At 36.5% G+C, this 20,188-nt stretch overlaps 1 protein-coding gene across 5 annotated transcripts in view; it reads left to right on the top strand.

The window, feature by feature from the left end:
* LOC125922784 (sulfotransferase 1 family member D1-like) overlaps window positions 1-19,827 on the top strand; it is a 44,536-nt gene extending 24,709 nt beyond the window's left edge. For all 5 annotated transcript variants that reach the window (XM_049630580.1, XM_049630582.1, XM_049630581.1 and 2 more), the window contains 6 exons: window positions 6,526-6,651; window positions 7,459-7,556; window positions 12,902-13,028; window positions 14,386-14,480; window positions 16,035-16,215; window positions 19,651-19,827. In XM_049630580.1, coding sequence (XP_049486537.1) covers window positions 6,526-6,651; window positions 7,459-7,556; window positions 12,902-13,028; window positions 14,386-14,480; window positions 16,035-16,215; window positions 19,651-19,763 — 740 coding nt within the window. In that variant the 3' untranslated portion in view covers window positions 19,764-19,827. The remainder of the gene's footprint in view (window positions 1-6,525; window positions 6,652-7,458; window positions 7,557-12,901; window positions 13,029-14,385; window positions 14,481-16,034; window positions 16,216-19,650) is intronic.
* Window positions 19,828-20,188: the final 361 nt, after the last annotated feature.

The raw sequence follows: 20,188 nt of genomic DNA, 5'->3' as shown, positions 1-20,188 counted from the left end.
GTCACCATGTGACTATGTATGGGGACTTGTGTCTCCTTCGTTTCCTGGGTCAATGACTATGATAATTAGAGCCAACAGTCTCTGGTTATTCTACTTAGAACGGGGACTTTAAGAAATATTCCCAGGCAGCTGCCAAAACTCCTTTGTTTTGGGGAAATTCCCTGTCTTCTCCTACTGACATTGACTGCCTAATTCCACTGGTGGAAAACAAAAGAAACCTGGAGGCTGCTCCCTTGTCTGAGCTGACAAGATTTAAATCTAGGAATTTTCTTTTTCTGCCTTCTGCTAGCCCCTCACCTCTTCTGCCTTCCCACCACATCCCCCTCCTGTTTCTGTACCATCTGGGGGGCAGCCTTCATTACTGGTTACTACTTAGTTTTCACTGGTGAATAAGGCTTCTAAGAGTTAAAATTCTACTAAATGTAGTTAAGGCTGATGAAAATAAGGAAGACAACTCTGTATGTAAAAGAATAGATGTATAAAAATATATAAAGAATAAAAATACATTTTTTGTTGAAGGTAAAAAAAAAGTAATTTTGTTAAATGAGACTGGTGGTTTGGAAAGAAAAGGGCTTAGGTCAAAATCTAAAAGCAAAGGACAGTTGTAAAAGGTTTGTGAAGAAAAAATCTTAAAAAAATTTTTTTTTTGGTCGGGAGGTCTAAGGTTAAACCTTTAAATTATGATAAATTAGCCACTATCTTACAGACACAAAATAAAACCCTGGTGGCCTTCCTGGAAAGGTTAAGGGAGGCTCTAACACCGCGGAGACTGAGACGTTTCTAAAAGACAAATTTGTCACTAGATTGGCTCCAGATATTCGAAGAAAACTGCAGAAACTGACTGTTGATCAGGAAGGCACCCTGGAGGAGCTCTTATGAGCTGCCAATTGGGCATATTACAACCAAGATCAAGAGGAGAATAAAAAAACAGAAAAGGAGGCTTAAAACAAAACAAAACAGAACAGAAAACACCAATCCCAGGCCTTAGTTGTGGCCTTACATACTATGTCAGACTGAACTTCCCGAGGTCCTGGCACCAAGTGCCATTTATATGGCTGTTCAGAGCACTGAAAATGAGAATGTCCTCAGAGGGGACAATCAAAACGAAAACCCCATAAGCCATGCCCCTTATGTGGGACAATCACTGGAGATCTGAATGCTCTCGGGGACCTCTATCTATGAGGGCTCACATAACCAATGTCCCTGGAAGGGACTGATGGGGCCTGGGGCTCTTCATGGTGGCTCCCCTAAACCAACTGTCTATCAGAAACCCAGAATGTTGGGTAACTCTGAATATAGAAGGAAAACTAGTCGATTTCTTTCTTGACACCAAAGCTACCTCTTCTGTCCTCCTTTCCACTCCAGGCCCACTATCCAAATGCAGCATGATGATTAGAGGCATCTCCAGAAAACATAACTAAAATTTTCTCTCAGCCTCTGGGATACATATGGGGAAAACTAATTTTTTTTTTTCATTCTTTCTTGATAATACCAGAGAACCTTACTCCCTTGCTTGGAAGAAACATTATAACTAAACTACAGACTATAGTGTACTAACTTCAGAACACATAAACAGTTATGTGAGTTTTGGGGAATTACTGGATATTGTAGGCTATAGACACCAGGGGACAGGAAAATAGGTTGCATGCTATATCAATTATTAAAGGAGACTCAACCCTACCGACTCTCCCAAGAAAATAAAATGGGGTCTGAATCATAGACACTGTCTCCAGCCCTTGGAATGGTTACAAACAGAGCAGGGCAGCTCACAGAGCTAAAAGATCATTAAAACACAGCACCAGGCCTTTCAGTGAGGGAGGGACTTATCAAAAGGCCCAAAGGATATTTGCTGGAAAAAATTTGTAAAGGACAGTTTACCAAGTAGTATCAGCCTGTGAAGTATGTCTTACAAACAATCCTCTCAACCACAAACTTGCTCTCCCAGGCAATCAAGGAACTGGAGGCTATCCACAAAACACTGACAATTAGGTTTCACTCATTGCCAAGGTCAAAGGAATTCCTACATCTGTTGGTAAGGGTTGATATTTTTACTAACTGGGTAAAGGCCTTCCCCTGCAGGAGAAAAAAGGCACAAAAAGTAATAAAAATTCTGCTTTGTAAATAATACCCAGGTTTGGCTTACCTAAACATTTGTAAATTAATAATGGTAAATGGTGGCCTTGACTCTTTCTCTAGTAGAACTTCTGGATCTTGGAAAAGTTTTACACCTCAAAGTAAAGCAAACTGTCTGCTTATACGTGGCAAAACTCTAAATAACACCTCACAAGCGTTAGATGCTTTAAAAAAATATTTTGAGTAAATTAGGACCAAAGTCTTGGAAATAGATCCACCATTGATCACTTACTGCTCCTGCTTTTCCATCACCTGGGTTATAAGATATTCCCTGACATAAATTGTTTACAAAGTCAGGGTCTCTCCTACATTGTTTGACAGGTGTGGGAACTGGGGACATTATCTTAAGATGTCATTTTGTAGGTCAGTATAATCTTTACTGTGTGTTTTTCTCGTTATGTCTACTAATGTTTATGCCACCTCATGCCTGCCATCCTTCCTGTAGAACTATACTGTGGGCCAATCGACTGACCCTTGGGTAGACTCTAACTGCTGAACCCCTAAACCATCCCTTATCAGCTTGAAGAAGCCAGAGCAGTCATCATCCTTATTTTCTAACACCAGTTACAGGCCCTATTCCAGGGAAGAAATAAATAGGGAAAGGGTTAACATTAGGCAGGGAGAGATAAGGGACGTTCAGGAGGCAGACTGCAGCTACAAATGGGAGGCGAAGAACCAGATGGGGTTTTCCCCTTATAAAATCCCTTATGGGCACCCTCTCCCCATTATCCAGTGCATATGGAGGGATCTAAATGAGGTAGACTATCTAACCCAATCTAAGGCAGCAGTTGCGAGCCCTTGGCTGTACCCTAACCACCTTACTCCACTGGGTCAGGGAGCGATTACCTGTGAGTCTGACCACAGACGCTCACCCCTTTAAACCGGGAGATGCAATATAGATAAAGAAATAAACTGTCCACCCCCTAAAAGCTCCCTGGAGGGTCCCGTTCACTGTCATTTTGTCCACCCTTACTGCAGTAAGGTAGGCAAAGTGGGTCTCTGCATTCACTACAGCAGAGTGAAGCCAGCATCTCGAAACTGGGAGTGCATTCCTGATCCATCAATGCCATGCAAGCTGACCATACAGAAGAAGCAATCTGCAACTCCAGAGGCTCTGGGAGACTGCAGCCCTGCTTAGGCACTCTGGAAGCTGACTAATCTACACATGGCAGAAGCTTGAGGAATTGACAGTCCAGTGGAACAAAAGACTGTCCTTATTTTCTATATCTGTTTCCTTACTCTGATGCACTGTCATGCTTTCTCACTATTATTGTGATTCTTGCTCTACTCTGTGCTGTAGGATCAGCTGAGTCTGGTCTGGCCGGCTGGAAATGCGGTGAGAGTTTCTGTTAGCACTCACCTTCCTTTTGTGCTTAAGATACTTTTTTGGTACCAACATGGGAAAACAATGGCCATAAGAGACTAGAAAAGTAGATCCCACAAACCTTCGAGTAAAACAAAATACCCCAGTCCTACTGTCGGGGTTTGGCTCCTCAAAAGCTCAATTATTGGGAAAAAAAAACTGTCTTGCTTAGTGGGGAAAAAGTTCATCATCATCTCTGTTCAATACTTCACATGCCTAGGCCAAAGCTTTTATAACTCAACTGCCTGAAAAACCCAATAGTGGGGGGCCCCAGATCACCTTGAGCCAGATCCCCACCCCTTGTCTAACTTCTCTTATCTCTGAGAGACCTGGGACAATGTCATGCAGCCATCAAATGGTGGGCCCCAGGTGGACTATACTAGATATGTGGAAGGACAGCCTATATATAGTACTTCCCTCAATCTGGGCATGGTCATATGTGCTGGAAACTATTCATCCATCTTTCTTCCTGCTCCCACTTGCCAGAGGGAAACATTTGGGGGTCAAAGTGTATGGGGACAGGGCGACTCAAATGAAGTGGTGTGCCTTACAAATAGGCGATTAAAAATATAATAAATGCCTCCCAAGCAATAATCCACTATTATGGCCGTGCCACTAGGGAGAGGATGTGTCCTGGGGCTACTGCCCTCCCATTTACATGCCAAACCGCATAATCAGACTACAAGCAGTTATAAAAATTATAACCAGTAAAACTCCCAGAGCTCTTAACTTACTAGCCAAGCAGCAAACCAAAATGTGCAATGTTATCTATCAAATATTGCTCGGACTTAAATTACCTGCTTGCTTCTGAGGGAGGTGTTTGTAAAAAGTTTGACCTAAGCATCTGCTGCCTACAGACAGATAAGGAGGAAAAAGTCATAGAGGAGATCACAAATCAAATGAGAAGGATGGCTCATGTCCCCATCCAGACCCAGAACAGTTAAAATTCCAGGGAGTTATTTGGAGGATGGTTTTCAACTTCCAGGGATTCAAAACTCTCATAAAAATTATCGTCCTAATTCTGGGAAGTTGCTTACTCCTACCTTGCTTAACTCCTCTGGTTGTACAGTCTGTCTCCCGTCTCACTGAGGCCACGATTTTAAAAAAGACGGCCACTCATGTAATGATGTTACGGAAATATAAACCTCTAAACCAAGGTGATGCTCTTTGACCCAAAATAGAGGGATCTGAGCATCAAAGGGGGGAATGTGGTAGGGTTCCCTACCTAAGGAAAGAAAGAAAAAAAAAACCAAAAAACTGAAGACAACCTGACTATACACGTAGGTGACAACATCGCTCACAACCTTGTAGCATGAGATCACTTCATCAGACTGTATGTTAGTGTGTTACCATATATGGGAGACAAAGAAGCAAAAAATATACAAAACACTACACCACGTGGCATTTGGGGGCTCAGTTCTTTGGGTACAAACCCAACTGAGCCATGCGGGCACGAATAAAGTTGCTTCCTGGAAAGAAATGCCTCGGTGTCACGATTCTCTGTCTGAGAATCCTGCTACAGCGCAGGTCAAACTTCCAATGTCTATGCAGTGCATAGATCATTTAATGTAATTTTTAGTTTCTAACCATGATTATTCAATTTAAAGACTACCATTTATTGCACATTTGGTAAAGAGGAAAGGGATGAGAACAGTTAAGAAGATATTTTTCTCCAAACTTATATTTACTTTCTAAAAAAATGTATTTATTTTAAGAGAGAGCATGTGTGCATGAGCAGGGGAGGGACAAAGAGAGACAGAGAGAGAGAGAGAGAGAGAGAGAGAGAGAGAGAGGGAGAATCTCAAGCAGGCTCCAGGCTGTCAATGCAGAGCTTGATCCAGTGCTTGATCTCATGAACCATGAGATCATGACCTGAGCCAAAATTAAGAATCCAACGCTTAACTGACTGAGCTACGCAGGTGCTCCGTATTTGCTTTTTTAGCACAGCCTCAAGAAACTGATCATTGAATGCTTTAGATGATTAAATATCCTTACATACAGACTTGTGATAATTTTACCTTCCTATAAATGCATCATAAGTTGAAAATGTATTTTAAACCCCTAAACCACTAAACATCATAGCTTACCCTAGCCTACATTAAATGTGCTCAGAACACTTACAAAGCCCGCAACTAGACAAAATCATCCAACACAAGACCTACTTTGTAATAAACTGCTGAATTTCTCATGTAATCTATTGAGTACTGTACTGGAAGTTAAAAATGGAATGGTTGCCTAGGTACAGACTGGTTGTAAGGGAATCTGTTTTTTACCCCCATTCAGAATGGGAGCTGAAGCTGCACTGTCCAGCATCTGGCCAGTATCTGTAGATATCTGAGAGCATCGTATTGCTGACCACTAGACCAGGAGATCAAAATTTTAAATTCAATGTTGGGTTTCTACTGAATGCCTCTGAGTTTCACACCATCATAAACTCAAAAAAAAATCATAAGTCAAACCATGATAAGTAGGGGACCATCTGTAGTCTCATAAAGATCTGAGTGACTCGATCTACTCTGCTCAGTGAGGATGTATTGTCTTCTATTTATGAGTAGCACACTAGTCACCACAGACACAATTCACAAAGTTATCTTTGTATCCTCTCTTCACACCTCCACCAAATGTTGAACATTTTTACCTCAAGTATTCTTCAGTCCCAAAGCCTAGTAATATCTTTTGATATTAATAAGAAACGTACAAATCGAAATTGGCCACTTCCCTCTCCATTCCACTCAGGAGGGTTTGCTACATAACTTACCTCCTGTCTTTTGCATTATCCATGTTTTACTTACTTTTCATGACTTTCTTTATAATTATTTTAGTCATATTTACTCTCTCTCACACATCACACACACATATACACAATACATACGCATATGTTCAAGTAGATGGTGCTGTCTCCTATAAAAGGGAGAAGAGAGAAAGGGAATGGGAATGAAGAGCACCTTTCTGTTTCCTCTACCTCTATTGACTCTCTTATACTGTTTTTGACAGAAAAGTGTAAAGTTGTTTGATTTTTTCCCCCTTAGGGACAACCTGGATCAGTGAAATATTGGATTTGATCTATAATAATGGGGATGTGGAGAAATGCAAGCAGAACGCAATATACAAACGAGTGCCGTTCATGGAATTGATAATTCCTGGACTGGATAATGGTATTTTCCCTTAATGTTTCTTTTCCCCATAGCAATAAATCCCCCTACTGTTTTGTGGTGTCTGAAGGAGTCATGATAGAATCGATATAGACAGAACTTGGACAGTTGACTCATAAGTGTCTATAATAGAAGAGTAAGAAATGCGGCTATACCAATATTATACTCCTCTTGCACCCAAAGATAATATCTGCGTTAGAGGAGATTTTGATGAGAATACTTTTTTCTTAATAGCACAGGTGGAAGTCTTCAACATTTAAATGTTGTACAATCATTATATACAGAAAATTCAGTGTTTGATTCAATATAAAATCATGTCTACTTCTTGTTAGCTGATGTTTACAGATTCAAGGAACAGAACAATGATGGTAATGCATTATTAAAATTGTGTTAGTTATGAGCCTCAAGATTCAATTTAATCTTATAATTTGAATATAAGAAAGCTGGAAAAGGAATTTGAAATCTTCTAGTTCAGTTTCCCCATATTGTAAATAAGAAAAAGAGAAAGATAAATGAAGGAAAAATTTGGATATCTTGACATGGACCTGTTGCTGTTTCCACCTCATCGAGGTACTGTATCTGAGGATATTACAGACAGTTATTGACTGTAATACATGTGAAATAAAACACATAAGTAGCCAGAATTTATCAGTTTTGATCTCATTATAGATTTTATATGAAGTCATATAGCCATATGATCATTTCAAGCCATATAGTGAGTGGGGTTAATGTCTACAAAATCTTAGATTACATCGCCATTAACCTTTATGATTCCACATTTATAATATAGCTTAACTTTTGTGCTTGTAGGTGTGGAGGATTTGAAAAAAAAGCAGTCTCCTCGATTAGTGAAAACACACCTACCTGTTCAACTTCTCCCTTCTTCATTTTGGAAGAATAACTGCAAGGTAGCAAATTTTAAAGAAAACAAATCCTTATTTTTGTTGAAATTTCTTTTACTAATCATGCAGAAATTACGGTGGGCGATTGCAATCCCTGGATAAATAATTGCAAAAATAATAATGTGATCCCTATACCCCAAAGATTGAAAAAGACACCAGAGGACACCAGTGCCATAGATAAATAGATGTAGACTTAGTGCCCAAGCACTGAGACTCTCTCAGGTTTTCTGTTCTCTAAAATGCCTATTTTTCTGTCTAAATCCCTTCACTCACTACCTACTTTTAAATATTTTATATTTAAGTATTTAAATAAATACTTAAAATAAATATCTAATATGTAAATACTCAAACAACTATTTAATATTTAAATAACCCAATAACTGCTTATTCATGAATTCAATATAATTATAATTTACAAATATGGATTTATAATTATATATATACACACATATATACTTATATATGTATATATATATACATACACACACACATATATGGATGTGGATTCAGTTAAACTTCCTTTTTTAAATTCAAGTATAACATTTTAAATTCAAGTATAACATTAAAAAAAATTTTTTTTAATGTTTTTATTTACTTTTGAGACAGAGTGAGACAGAGCATGAGCAGGGGAGGGGCAGGGAGAGTGGGAAACACAGAATCCGAAGCAGGCTCCAGGCTCTGAGCTGTCAGCACAGAGCCTGACACGGGGCTCAAATTCATGGACTGTGAGATCATGACCTGAGCTGAAGTCGGAAGCCTAACCAACTGAGCCACCCAAGCACCCCTCAATTATAACATTTAGAAAAGTACATAAATCCTAGGCATACTGCTTGATGAATTTTTACAAAGTGAGCATATCCATGAAACCAGCATCCAAATCAAGAAATTGAACATTACTAACACCCCAAAAACTCTGTTTCTTGACATTCTGGGCAACAATCCCTGTATTCAAAGATAACTACTATCCTAAATGTTTTCACCATAAATTAGTTTGCCTGTTTTGTCTGTAATAAGAAAGTACGTAATCTTGAATATTTAACTTATTTCATTTAACACCATATTTGTGAGTTCAGTTCTTATCATGCTTGTTATCTTGTTTTTGTTTTGTTTTCTTTAATGTAGCCTGCTATATCATAAGCCACAAAATGTGGTACCTTGAACAAAAGGAACGTGTTAGAGAAGCAAATCTCAGGCCCAATTCAGACCTACTGAATCAAAGACTATAGGGATGAGGTCTAGAAATATGAGTTTTAATAAGACTTCCAGGTGAATTAGAGTCATGCTAATGTTTGAGAACCACTAATATAAGGCATTCCATTACATCTATGTGAGTATTTCACAACCTACTTACCCACAGTATTATTGGTGGTTGTTAGTTGTCAGTAATTAAATAGTACTTCAATGCACATCCTTTTTTTTTAAAGTTTGTTTATTTATTTATTTATTGAGAGAAAGTGAGCAAGTAAGGGGTGGAGCAGAGAGACAGAGAGAATCCCAAGCAGGCTCCACGCTGTCAGCACAGAGCCCAACATGGGGCTTGAACTCACAACTGGGGAGATCATGACCTGAGCCAAAATCAAGACTCAGTCACTCCTTCAATGCAGATTATTATTATTTTTTTTAATGTTTATTTATTTTTGAGAGAGAAAGAGACAGAGTGCAAGCAGGGGAAGGGCAGAGAGAGGGAGACACCAAACCCAAAGCAGGCCCCAGGCTCTAAGTTGTTAGCAGAGATCTCAACGTGGAGCTCAAACTCATTCACTGGGAGATTATGACCTGAGCTGACGTCCAATGCTTAACCTACCGAGCCCCCCAGGCACGCTTCAATTCACATTCTTACAAAAGTTTTCATTACACATGTGTGTACACATTTCTCCTTGGTGTTATATCTTGGGATGGAATTGCTGGATCTAGCATATACATGTAACCAGCTTCAATAGATATTTTCAAACTTATGGACCAATCCACACTTTGACCAGTAGTGCAAGAGTTAAAGTTACTCTATATCCTCATCAACCTAAAATATACCTAAAAATATTTAATTTTAGCCCTACTAGTAGATGTATGGTGGCATCTCATTGTGGTTTTATTCATATTTCCCTAATGACTAATTAGGTGAAACACCTTTACATAGCTTAAATATCTTCTTTCCTGAGGTATCTGTTCAAGTTCCTTGGCCTTTTTCTTCCGATAAGAAAGATGTTCTTCTTTAAATTTTTTAAATTTTCTCATATAATAGTAATTCTCTCTCTCTCTCTCTGTCTTCCTCATGCATACACACACACAAACACACACTAGCATTATTTTATGAATGTTTGTTACTGGTATATGGGCATAAATCTTTTATCCTGAAACCTTATTAAATTCACTTAATAGATCTAATAGATTTTTTTGTAGATCCCATTCATTGTTCTATGTAGATGCTCATGCTGTTAGTAAATAAAAAATACAAAATATTCTTACTTCTTTTTTATGAAAGCTTTTTGCTTATTATTATTATTATTAATTTTGCCTTATTGAACTGGATAGAACCTCTAATACAATACTGAATAGGAATGGTGAGAGCAGATGCGCTTGTCTTGCTCTTGATCTTAGAGAAAATTCATTTCGAAGTATGATGATGTCACCTGTAGGTTTTTTTGTATATGCCCTTTACCTGGCTGAGGAAGTTCTGTTCTATTTACTTTGCTGAGTTTTTATCAGGAATGCATGCTAGATCTTGTCTAATGATTTTTTTCTGTACCCATTAAGACAAATCATATGAGGGCACCTGGGTGGCTCATTTGGTTAAGCATCCAGCTTCAGTCAGGTCATGATCTCCTGGTTCATGGGTTCGAGCCCTGTGTAGGTCTCTGTGCTGACAGCTCAGATCCTGGAGCCTGCCTTGGATTCTTTGTCTCCCTCTCTCTCTTCCACTCCCCTGCTCATACTGTGTCTATCTCTTTCAAAAATAAACATAAAAAAAAAAGACCAATCATACAGTTTTCCATTATTTTAGTCTGTTACTATGATTAATTACACCAATTGATTTTTTAAATGTTAAAACAACCTTGCATATCTTATATTTAATTATTGATTGTATTCATTTATGATATGTATTACTTTGGTGTTGTCATATTATTGAGTACAACTTGCTAATTTTTAAAAAATAATTTGTATCTTTGGGAGATAATTGAACTCTACTTTCCTTTTCATTGTAATGTCTTTATCATTAGGGAAAAACCCCTTCCTTTGGTACTATAGGGACTAATAAGATGAATTGAAGGGTATTTATTCTTTTCCAATTTACTGGAAGTGTTTGGTTGGAATTGGTACTATTTCATTCTTAATATTTTGTACAATTCACCAGTGAAGCGATCTAAGCCTGGAATTTTCTTCTTCTGGAAGGATTTTTAACTGCAAATTGAATGTATTTCATAGATTTAGTATTATTCAGATTATCTACTTTTCTTTACATGATCTTTGGTAGTTTATGCATTGTAAGGAATTGGTCCATGTCATTTAAACTGTCAAATTTGGGGGGCACCTGTGTGGCTCAGTTGGTTAAGTGTCCAACTCTTGGTTTTGGCTCAGGTCTTGATCTCACAGTTCATGGATTCGAGCCCCGTGTTGGGCTCTGCATTGACAGTGCAGAGTCTTCTTGGGATTCTCTCTCTCCCTCTCTCTCTGCCCCTCTCCAACTAGCTCTCTATGTCTCTCCAAATAAATAAATAAACTTCAAAAAAATTTTTAAAAATAAGCTGTCAAATTTTTGTAATGAAGTTGCTCATGATATTCCTTTAACATTCTTTTAATATATGTAGAATCACATTTCTCATCTTTTCATATTTTTCTATCAGTTATAGAGAGAAGGATGTTGAAATCTGACTATAAATTTTTAATTTCTCCTTGCAGTTCTGATTCAGCTACCTATAAGCAAAATTCTTCAATAAGCATATAATCAGTAAACATTTATGGAAGTGCTACTGTGTATGTACCAATATTGTAATTGTTATTATAAATGCAAACACAAATAAGACATTCTCTGCCATCTAAGAGCATGATATTTTATTTAATTCTTATGAATACTATTGAGCTTATACAAATAAGTCTGTACATGCATTTATGTGTGACTTTCTTTTTTATTCAAACTCTAATTAAAACAAAAAAATGATAAGAAAGCAAGGATATAGTTTATCATCTTAATTCCAAAGGTAAAAATCCTTAGATGTTCCCAGAAACACATGGTCTTGCTATTAAGAGAATTGGGGCATATCTTCAGGATAGCCTTCAATCTATACTGTGGGAAGTGGAAACAGTCCGCACTAAAGAACTTACATGATGATAGAATAAAATGATTGATTTGTTACCATATACTCCTGCTGTTGAAATAGGAAGTTATTGGAAATGTTTATCTCAAGAAATTGGATCAGCAATAGTCTCAACTCTTAGAACTCTATACTCAATCTTTTGAAAAACCTCTTTTTACTCTCTCTCTCTCCTTGCCCCAGAATATGAGAACTACTATCAGTGACTTGGGATTATAAAACTTCCCATTTCTTTTTCCTATCAATTGGAAGAGAAGAAGGAAGCTGATTCTAATTAGAGAAAATGAGATTTCTTCCTGAATGCATTTTCCCTTAGAGTTATGTTTACTGCATGGGTGGCTGGGACCTCAGGATTATTAGATGTACTTCAGGGGAAAAGTAGGATTATGGATTTCAGTGGACTTCCCTGAAAATCCAATTAACACTGAGACATAATAATGTCATTTCTTTTGGAGAATATGTTCAAAATTTCTTTTTTCAAGTAGACTTTAGGACTTTATACATAAAATAAATTTTAATCTCACAGCAAATCACTATAAACAGCAATAATTGTTATGTATCCATGGTCATGAACAAAATGAAGAATGTTTAATCATTATTGATTAAATGTATCCTTATAAAAATTTATTTTCAATTAAAAATAGGGCATTTTTTCAGTTTTAAAAATTTTACTTTAGCTTTCTATAAGTTTTATAATTTCTGTTTCTTTTTACATGTTTTAGTAAGTGATATAGAATAATATTTTAAATTTGAGAACAATATTAGCTCATTTTTGCTAATATAACATTTACTATAATTCTTATTATATTTGATTTTCTGTGTTTTAAGAGATGTTCTTTTCAAAAGCTAAGGAGAAACAGGGTGTGAAGGCCCAAATCTTTGTGTTAAACAATACATAGTTGTGAATATTCCATGTCAGGATATATATATAAATGCTGAGATCAGGACATTGATAGGAGAAAATAAGCATTCTCGCAAGACAAGCAAGTTTACAAAATATTAAAAAATATAAATGAAATGATGATTTGCCATATCTCTCCACAGATGGTCTACGTGGCACAAAATGCTAAAGATGTGGCTGTGTCTTACTATTATTTCTACCAGATGGCAAAACTGCATCCAGAGCCTGGCACCTGGGAAGAGTTCCTGGATAAATTCATGACTGGAAAGGGTGGGTTCAACTCTTACTTTATTCAAGGTGTTCTATAGTGAAAAGTCTTTTTTTTTTTTAATAATTTTTTTAATGTTTATTTTTATTCATTTTTTAATTTTTTTTAATCTTTATTATTTTTGAGAGAAAGATAGAGAGACAGAGTGTGAGTGGAGGAGGAACAGAGAGGAAGGCACAGAATCCAAAGCAGACTCCAGGCTCCAAGCTGTCAGTACAGAGCCCGACACGGGGCTCGAACTCACAAACTGTGAGATCATGACCCGAACTGAAGTCGGATGCCCAACCGACTGAGCCACCCAGGGGCCCCTTTAATGTTTATTTTTAAGAGAGAGAGAGAGACAGAGTGTTAGCAAGGGAGGTGTAGGGAAAGAGGGAAACACAGAATCTGAAGCAGGCTTCAGGCTCCGAGCTGTCAGCACAGAGCCCGACTGGGGGCTTGAACTGTCGAGCCATGAAATCACGACCTGAGCCGAAGTCAGAGGCTCAGCTGACTGAGTCACCCAGGCTCCCCATAGTGAAAAGTCTTTTTGCAAGAAGATAGAAAGTTCAAATATAAATCTGTTATTATAAACCTAATATGTGTCCAGCACTCTACTAATGAATTAGAAAGACTATAGAAGAAGCCGAATACATAGTCATCTCTTCCCTTTAATAACTTTTAGGGAATATGTAACACAGATTTTTCAGTTATTAGTCTTGTTTCATTAGTGCTTAGTGACGATTAAGTGTTTTCATCCCTTGCTGTGCAGCCATTGTATTGTTTCGATTTTACACGTATTTCTTAGGCTCTCTTTTCTCTACCAGTCCCTTATTTTTATTACCTAGACTGAAAATTCTTGAGTAAAGATTTTATCCTTAAGGCTCTGTTTCTCTACCTGTGTATCGTCTTTCAGGGAAACATACTTATGCCAATAGTAGTAGCTCTACATATAGTTCTCATACAAACATTCTTCTATAAAAACTCTCTTTTCAAGGCAAGTCCATCTCAATGGTGTCTTGCAAATTTTTACTCCTGCTACTGCTTGGATGATTCTCTGTCCATATAATGTCTACTCATTCTTACTATTATCAAAGCCCAATTTTTCCTCTTAGATCCAAATACATTCTTCTTTCTCCAGAGCCCTTTCTTAACCTCTCCACCCCTATCATTTTCTCTCCCTCTCTTCTTCTATAAAGTTCCCTGCCACTCCTTTCCAAGTAAATTGTAAATTTAGTGAAAACAGAAGTAATTACCCTATTAGCCCAATTTCTTGAACTGATAAGCGCTTTTGTATTGATAATGATGACTTGGCATAATATGTAACAGTTCTCTATGCAAATGGTTTTAATTTTCCAAACATTGTATCTTTTAATTTAGTGGCTTTTGGTGCGTGGTATGATCACGTGAAGGGCTGGTGGGAGAAGAGGAATGATTATCGTATTCTTTACCTATTCTATGAAGACATGAAAGAGGTGAGAGGCAACTACAGTACAATTTCTCTTTTACTTTTTAACGAAAACTAAGGTTCATCTTTTTTTATATCACATTTTCCTTTCTTCTTGATCTATAAATATGACCAATCCACTATCCTATTAATTACACCTTGAAAATTGATATTTTACTCAATCCCCTATTTTTCTACCACTACTGCCTCCTGCGCTAGATCAGACAACTATATTGACTTATTTGGAGTACCTCATTTTGCTTCTATTGTCCACTGAGAGAAAATGATCCTCTTGAAAACTCAGAGTATGCCCACTCCCTTCTTCAAATCTCTCAGTGGTTTCTGTCCCTACATGAAATACAAAATCATTAAGATAATTTTGAGTTCAGCATTATTTAGTCCCTATCTCTCTCCAACCTCTTCTGGTATCACCTTTGTTTTTCTTACTAAGTGAGCTTGCCTGAAATATTTTTCCCCACTATTTTCAAATTAACTTTTCCTCATTCTTCATGTCTTAAGTTAAATGTTAACTCTCCAGAGAGTTCTTTCATGTCCATAATGTCAAATACTTCACCTTGTCTTATCTATTAAAGTCTCTTTTGCAGGGCACCTGGATGGCTTAGTCAGTTAAGTGTCTGACTCTTGATTTCAGTTCAGGTCATGATTTCACGGTTCATGGGATTGAGCCCTGTGTTGGGCTCTGTGCTAACAGCATGGAGCCTGCATGGGATTCTGTCTCTGCCTCTCTCTCTCTCTACTCTGCATGTTTGCTCCCTCTCTCTTTTAAAATAAATAAATAAACTTTTAAAAAGTCTCTTTTGCTGTTGATTTTTTCATAGCATCTACTACCATATCTTTTTAAATGATCATATGATTTTTATCTTTCATTTTGTTAATGTGGTGTATCACATTGATTTGCTGATGTCAAACTACTTTTCCATCACTGCAATAAATCCACTTGATCATGGTATACAAACCTTTCAATGTGCTTTTGAATTTTGTTTGCTAGTATTTTGTTCAGTATTTTTGCATTGATATTCCCCAGAGATGTTAGTCTGTTATTTTCCTGTGCTGTTCTTATCTTTTTTTGGCATTTGGGTGATGCTAACCTTGTGAAATTGGTTTGGAAGTGTTACTCCCTCTTCTACTTTTTTGGAAGAGTTTGAGAAGGATAGATATTAATTCTTCTCTAAATTTTTGATAGGTATTCTATTCTTGATGTTAGATACACTTTAAAAAAGGAGATCAAAATTTTGAAAATTATACCTTAGGATAATAGTAGCTTGCTTTATTACCATTTGTTATTCTACCTGGTTAATTTTATTTTTGAGTGTGAAAGGTTGAATATTAACCCAAATTTTTTTGCATTTTTTGAAACAGAATTTAATCTTCTTTGTAGCGGGTGATTGCCTGGCATAACCAAGAATAGGACATGTACTTTGGAAAGCAAAGTAAACCATACACATAAAAATGTAAAATCATTTTCTCAATCGCATTGAGATATGTAGAACCATATTAAATACATTGCCTATTGCATGACTATGTCTACCTGAAATAATTCTTTTATTTTATAATTTTTTAGGATCCAAAGCGTGAAATTCAGAAATTGTTAAAGTTTCTAGACAAAGATCTGCCAGAAGAAACTGTGGATAAAATCCTCTATTACAGCTCTTTTGATGTGATGAAGCAGAATCCATTTACAAATTATACCACTGTAGCAGGAGTTCGTATGGATCATTCCATTTCTCCCTTCATGAGAAAGGGTGAGAAATCATATACTAGTTTGCTAATTACATTATAGATAGGTGGAGAGCTAAGAGCAATACTGTAGGAGATGGAAAGAGATTGAGTATGCTGACAAGAAAAAAATTAGGAACAACAGCAACAAAAACTTAGGGGAAATACGTGGCAAATAAACTCTGTAATTCCTGTAAGCCTATCATGTAAGACAGACCTTCTAATGAGAAATGGTTACTCAAGAGCCTATACATTGATAAACATGAGTCTTGGCATCCATTGCTATGTCAGAAGAATGCCTTTCATTTGTGTGAACTCTCTAGATATTTTTCACATGCCTTACAATTTTTTCTGTGGTCAGTAGCCAGCTTAAATGATGTTAGACATCATTTTTTGTTAACAAAGCTCTTGAGGGCAAAGAATAAAGATTGTGAGACATTGAATTTTCTTTCAGTGACATTTCTTGAAGCTATTTGAGAGATTATTTCTTTATATAAGATACTGGAAAAACCCATGGGTATTTTGGAAAACTAAGGAGGCCTGGGAGTTTGGGAGTGAGGGATGGAGTTATGGAGTTCTAAAATTAAAGATTTAAAAATACAAGTGTGGTAGAATTAACAAAATTGATAACATCCTGGCTAGACTTATCCAGAAGAAAAGAGAAAAGACCCAAATAGATATATCATGAATTAAAGAGGAGAGATTGCAACCAACACCACAGAATACAATTGTGAGAATAATAATATGAAAAATTATATGCCAACAAACTGGGCAATTTGGAAGATATGGACAAATTCCTATAAATATAGAAACTGCCAAAATTGAAATAAGAAGAAATAGAAAATTTGAACAGACCCATAACCAGCAAAGAAATTGAATCAGTAATCAAAAATCTCCCAACAAACGAGAATCCTGGGCCAATGGCTTCCTAGGAAAATTCCACCAGACATTTAAGAAGAAATAGTATATATTTTCCTCAAACAATTCCAAAAAATAGATGTAGAAGGAAAACTTCCAAACTCATTCTGTGAAACTAATTGTCTTGATTACAAAACCAGACAAAGACCCCACTGAAAAGGAGAATTAGAAGCCAATATCCCTAATGAAATGGATGTAAAAATTCTCAACAAGATAGTAGCAAATCAAATTCAGCAGTCCATTAAGAGAATTATTCACTATGACCAAGTGGTATTTATTCCTGGGCTGCAGGGCTGGTTCAATATTTGCAAATAAATCAATCTGATACACCAAATTAATAAAAGAAAGGATAAGAATCATATGATTCTCTCAATAGATGCAGAAAAATCATTTGACAAAATACAGCATCCTTTCCTGATAAAAACCCTCAACCAAGTAGAGATAGAAGGAACATACCTCAACATCATAAAGGCCATATACAAAAGACCCAGAGCTAATACTATCCTCTATGGGGAAAAACTGAGAGCTTTCACCCTAAGGTTAGGAACATGACAGGGGTGTCCACTCTGACCACTGTTGTTCAACATAGTATTGGAAGTCCTAGCCTCAGAAATCAGGCAACAAAAAGACATATAAAAAAGGCATCTACATTGGCAAGGAAGAAGTCAAACTTTAACTCTTTGCAGACGACATGATACTCTATGTGGAGAACCTTGAAAAACTCCACCAAAAAACTGCTGGAACCTGACATATGAATTCAGCAAAGTCTCAGGGTACAAAATCCACATACAGAAATCTGTTGCATTTCTATACACCAGTAATGAAGCAGCAGAAAGAGAAATCAAGGAATTGATTACATTTACAATTGCATCAAAAAAACCACATGAAATACCTAGGAATAAACCTAACCAAAGAGGTAAAAGCTTTTTACACTGAAAACTATAGAAAGCTTATGAAAGAAATTGAAGAAGACACAAAGAAATGGAAAAACATTCTATACTCCTGGATCAGAAGAACAAATATTGTTAAAATGTCGATACTACCTAAAGCAATCTGCACATTCAATGCAATCCTTTTGAAAATAACACCAACATTCCTCACAGAGCTAGAACAAACAATTCTCAAATTTGTATGGAACCACAAAAGACCCTGAATGCTGGAGGCATCACAATTCTGAACTTTAAGCTGTATTACAAAGCTGTAATTATCAAGACAATATGGTATTGGTACAAAAACATAGGTCAATGTAACAGAACAGAGAACCCAAAGATGGACCCACAAATATATGGCCAACTAATCTTCAACAAAGCCGTAAAGAATATCCAATGGAAGAAAGACAGTCTCTTTAGCAAATGGTGTTGGGAAAACTGGACAGTGACATGCAGAAGAATGAAACTGGACCACTTTCTTACACCATACACAAAACTTAATTCAAAATGGATGAAAGACCTATATGTGAGACAGGAAACCATCAAATTCTTAGAGGAGAAAATAGGCAGAAACATCTTTGACCGCAGCCAGAGCCACTTCTTCTCGACATGTCGCCATAGGCAAGGGAAACAAAAGCAAAAATGACCTATTAGGACTTCGTCAAGATAAAAAGCTTCTGCACAGTGAAAGAAAAAATCAACAAAACTAAAAGGCGATCCACATAATGTGAAAATATATTTGCAAATGACATATCTGATTAAGGATTAGTATCCAAAATCTATAAACAACTTCTTAAACTCAACACCCAAAAAAGAAATAATCCAGTGAAGAAATAGGCAGAAGACATGAATAGATCCTTTCCTAAAGAAGACATCCAGATGGCTAACAGACACATGAAAAGATCCTCAACATCACTCACCATCAGGGAAATACAAATCAAAACCAGCCCTGTCAGAATGGCTAAAATGAACAACTCAGGAAACAGCAGATGTTGACAAGGATGTGAAGAAAGGGAACACTCTTATGCTGTTGGTGGGAATGCAAACTGTGCAGCCACTCTGGAAAACAGTATGGAGGGTCCTCAAAAATAAAAATAAAACTAGCTTATGACCCAGCAACTTCACTACCAGATATTTATCCAAAGGATACAAAAGAGTGCAATAAGTGCAATAAGTGAAATAAATCAGAGAAAGACAAATATCACATGATTTCACTCATATTTGGAATTTAAGAAACAAAAAATATGAACATAGGGGAAGGAAGGAAAAATAAGATAAAAACAGAGAAGGGAAAACCATCAGAGACTCTTAAATGCAGAGAACAAACTGAGGGTTTCTGGAAGGGAGGTGGGTGGGGTTATTGGCTAAATGGGTGATGGACTTTGAGGGGAGCACTTGTTGGGACTAGTACTGGGTGTTATATGAAAGTGATGAATCACTGAATTTAACTCCTGAAATAACTATTACACTATATGCTAACTAACTTGAATTTAAATTAAATATAGATATATATATATATATATATATATATATATATGATAATTTAAAATAAAACTGATCTAAGAAGGAAATTTTATAGATGTCTCAAATTTGTCATTTTATCTTTCTTTTCAGGTATTTTGGGAGATTGGAAAAATCACTTCACTGTAGCCCAGTATGAGAGATTTGAAAAAAAATATGATAAGAAAATGAAAGCGTCTACACTGTCGTTTCGTTCAGAGATTTAAGAAATACTGTTCTTTCTCCAACTCCTTTACCTAACCCTTAAATTAGAAAAAAAAATCCCTTCAAACATTTAGTGAAAAAAATTCTGCATGAAATATTTCTTTACTTACTAATAGTAGTGTTTTGTAATAGAATATTCAAAGAATTTTGGAGTCTACATATAAAAAATCAGTAGTCTCTATGATTTAATTAATTAATGTTCTTACTACTCTTAAAGACAAAATAATAAAATGAAGTTTAAACCTATAAACATACCTGCTTTATTTTTTTAAGTTTATTTATTTATTTTGAGAGAGAGAGAAATAGATAGCAAACAGGGAGGGGCAGAGACAGAAGGAGACAGAGAATCCCAAGAAAGCTCCATACTGTCAGCACAGAGCCTGATGGGGGGCTTGAACTCATGAACTGTACAATCATGACTTGAGTT

The sequence above is a fragment of the Panthera uncia genome, chromosome B1 (genome assembly GCF_023721935.1).
Source record: "Panthera uncia isolate 11264 chromosome B1, Puncia_PCG_1.0, whole genome shotgun sequence".
In the NCBI taxonomy this organism is placed as follows: Eukaryota; Metazoa; Chordata; class Mammalia; order Carnivora; family Felidae; genus Panthera; species Panthera uncia.
This window is presented reverse-complemented; position numbering and strand designations above follow the sequence as displayed.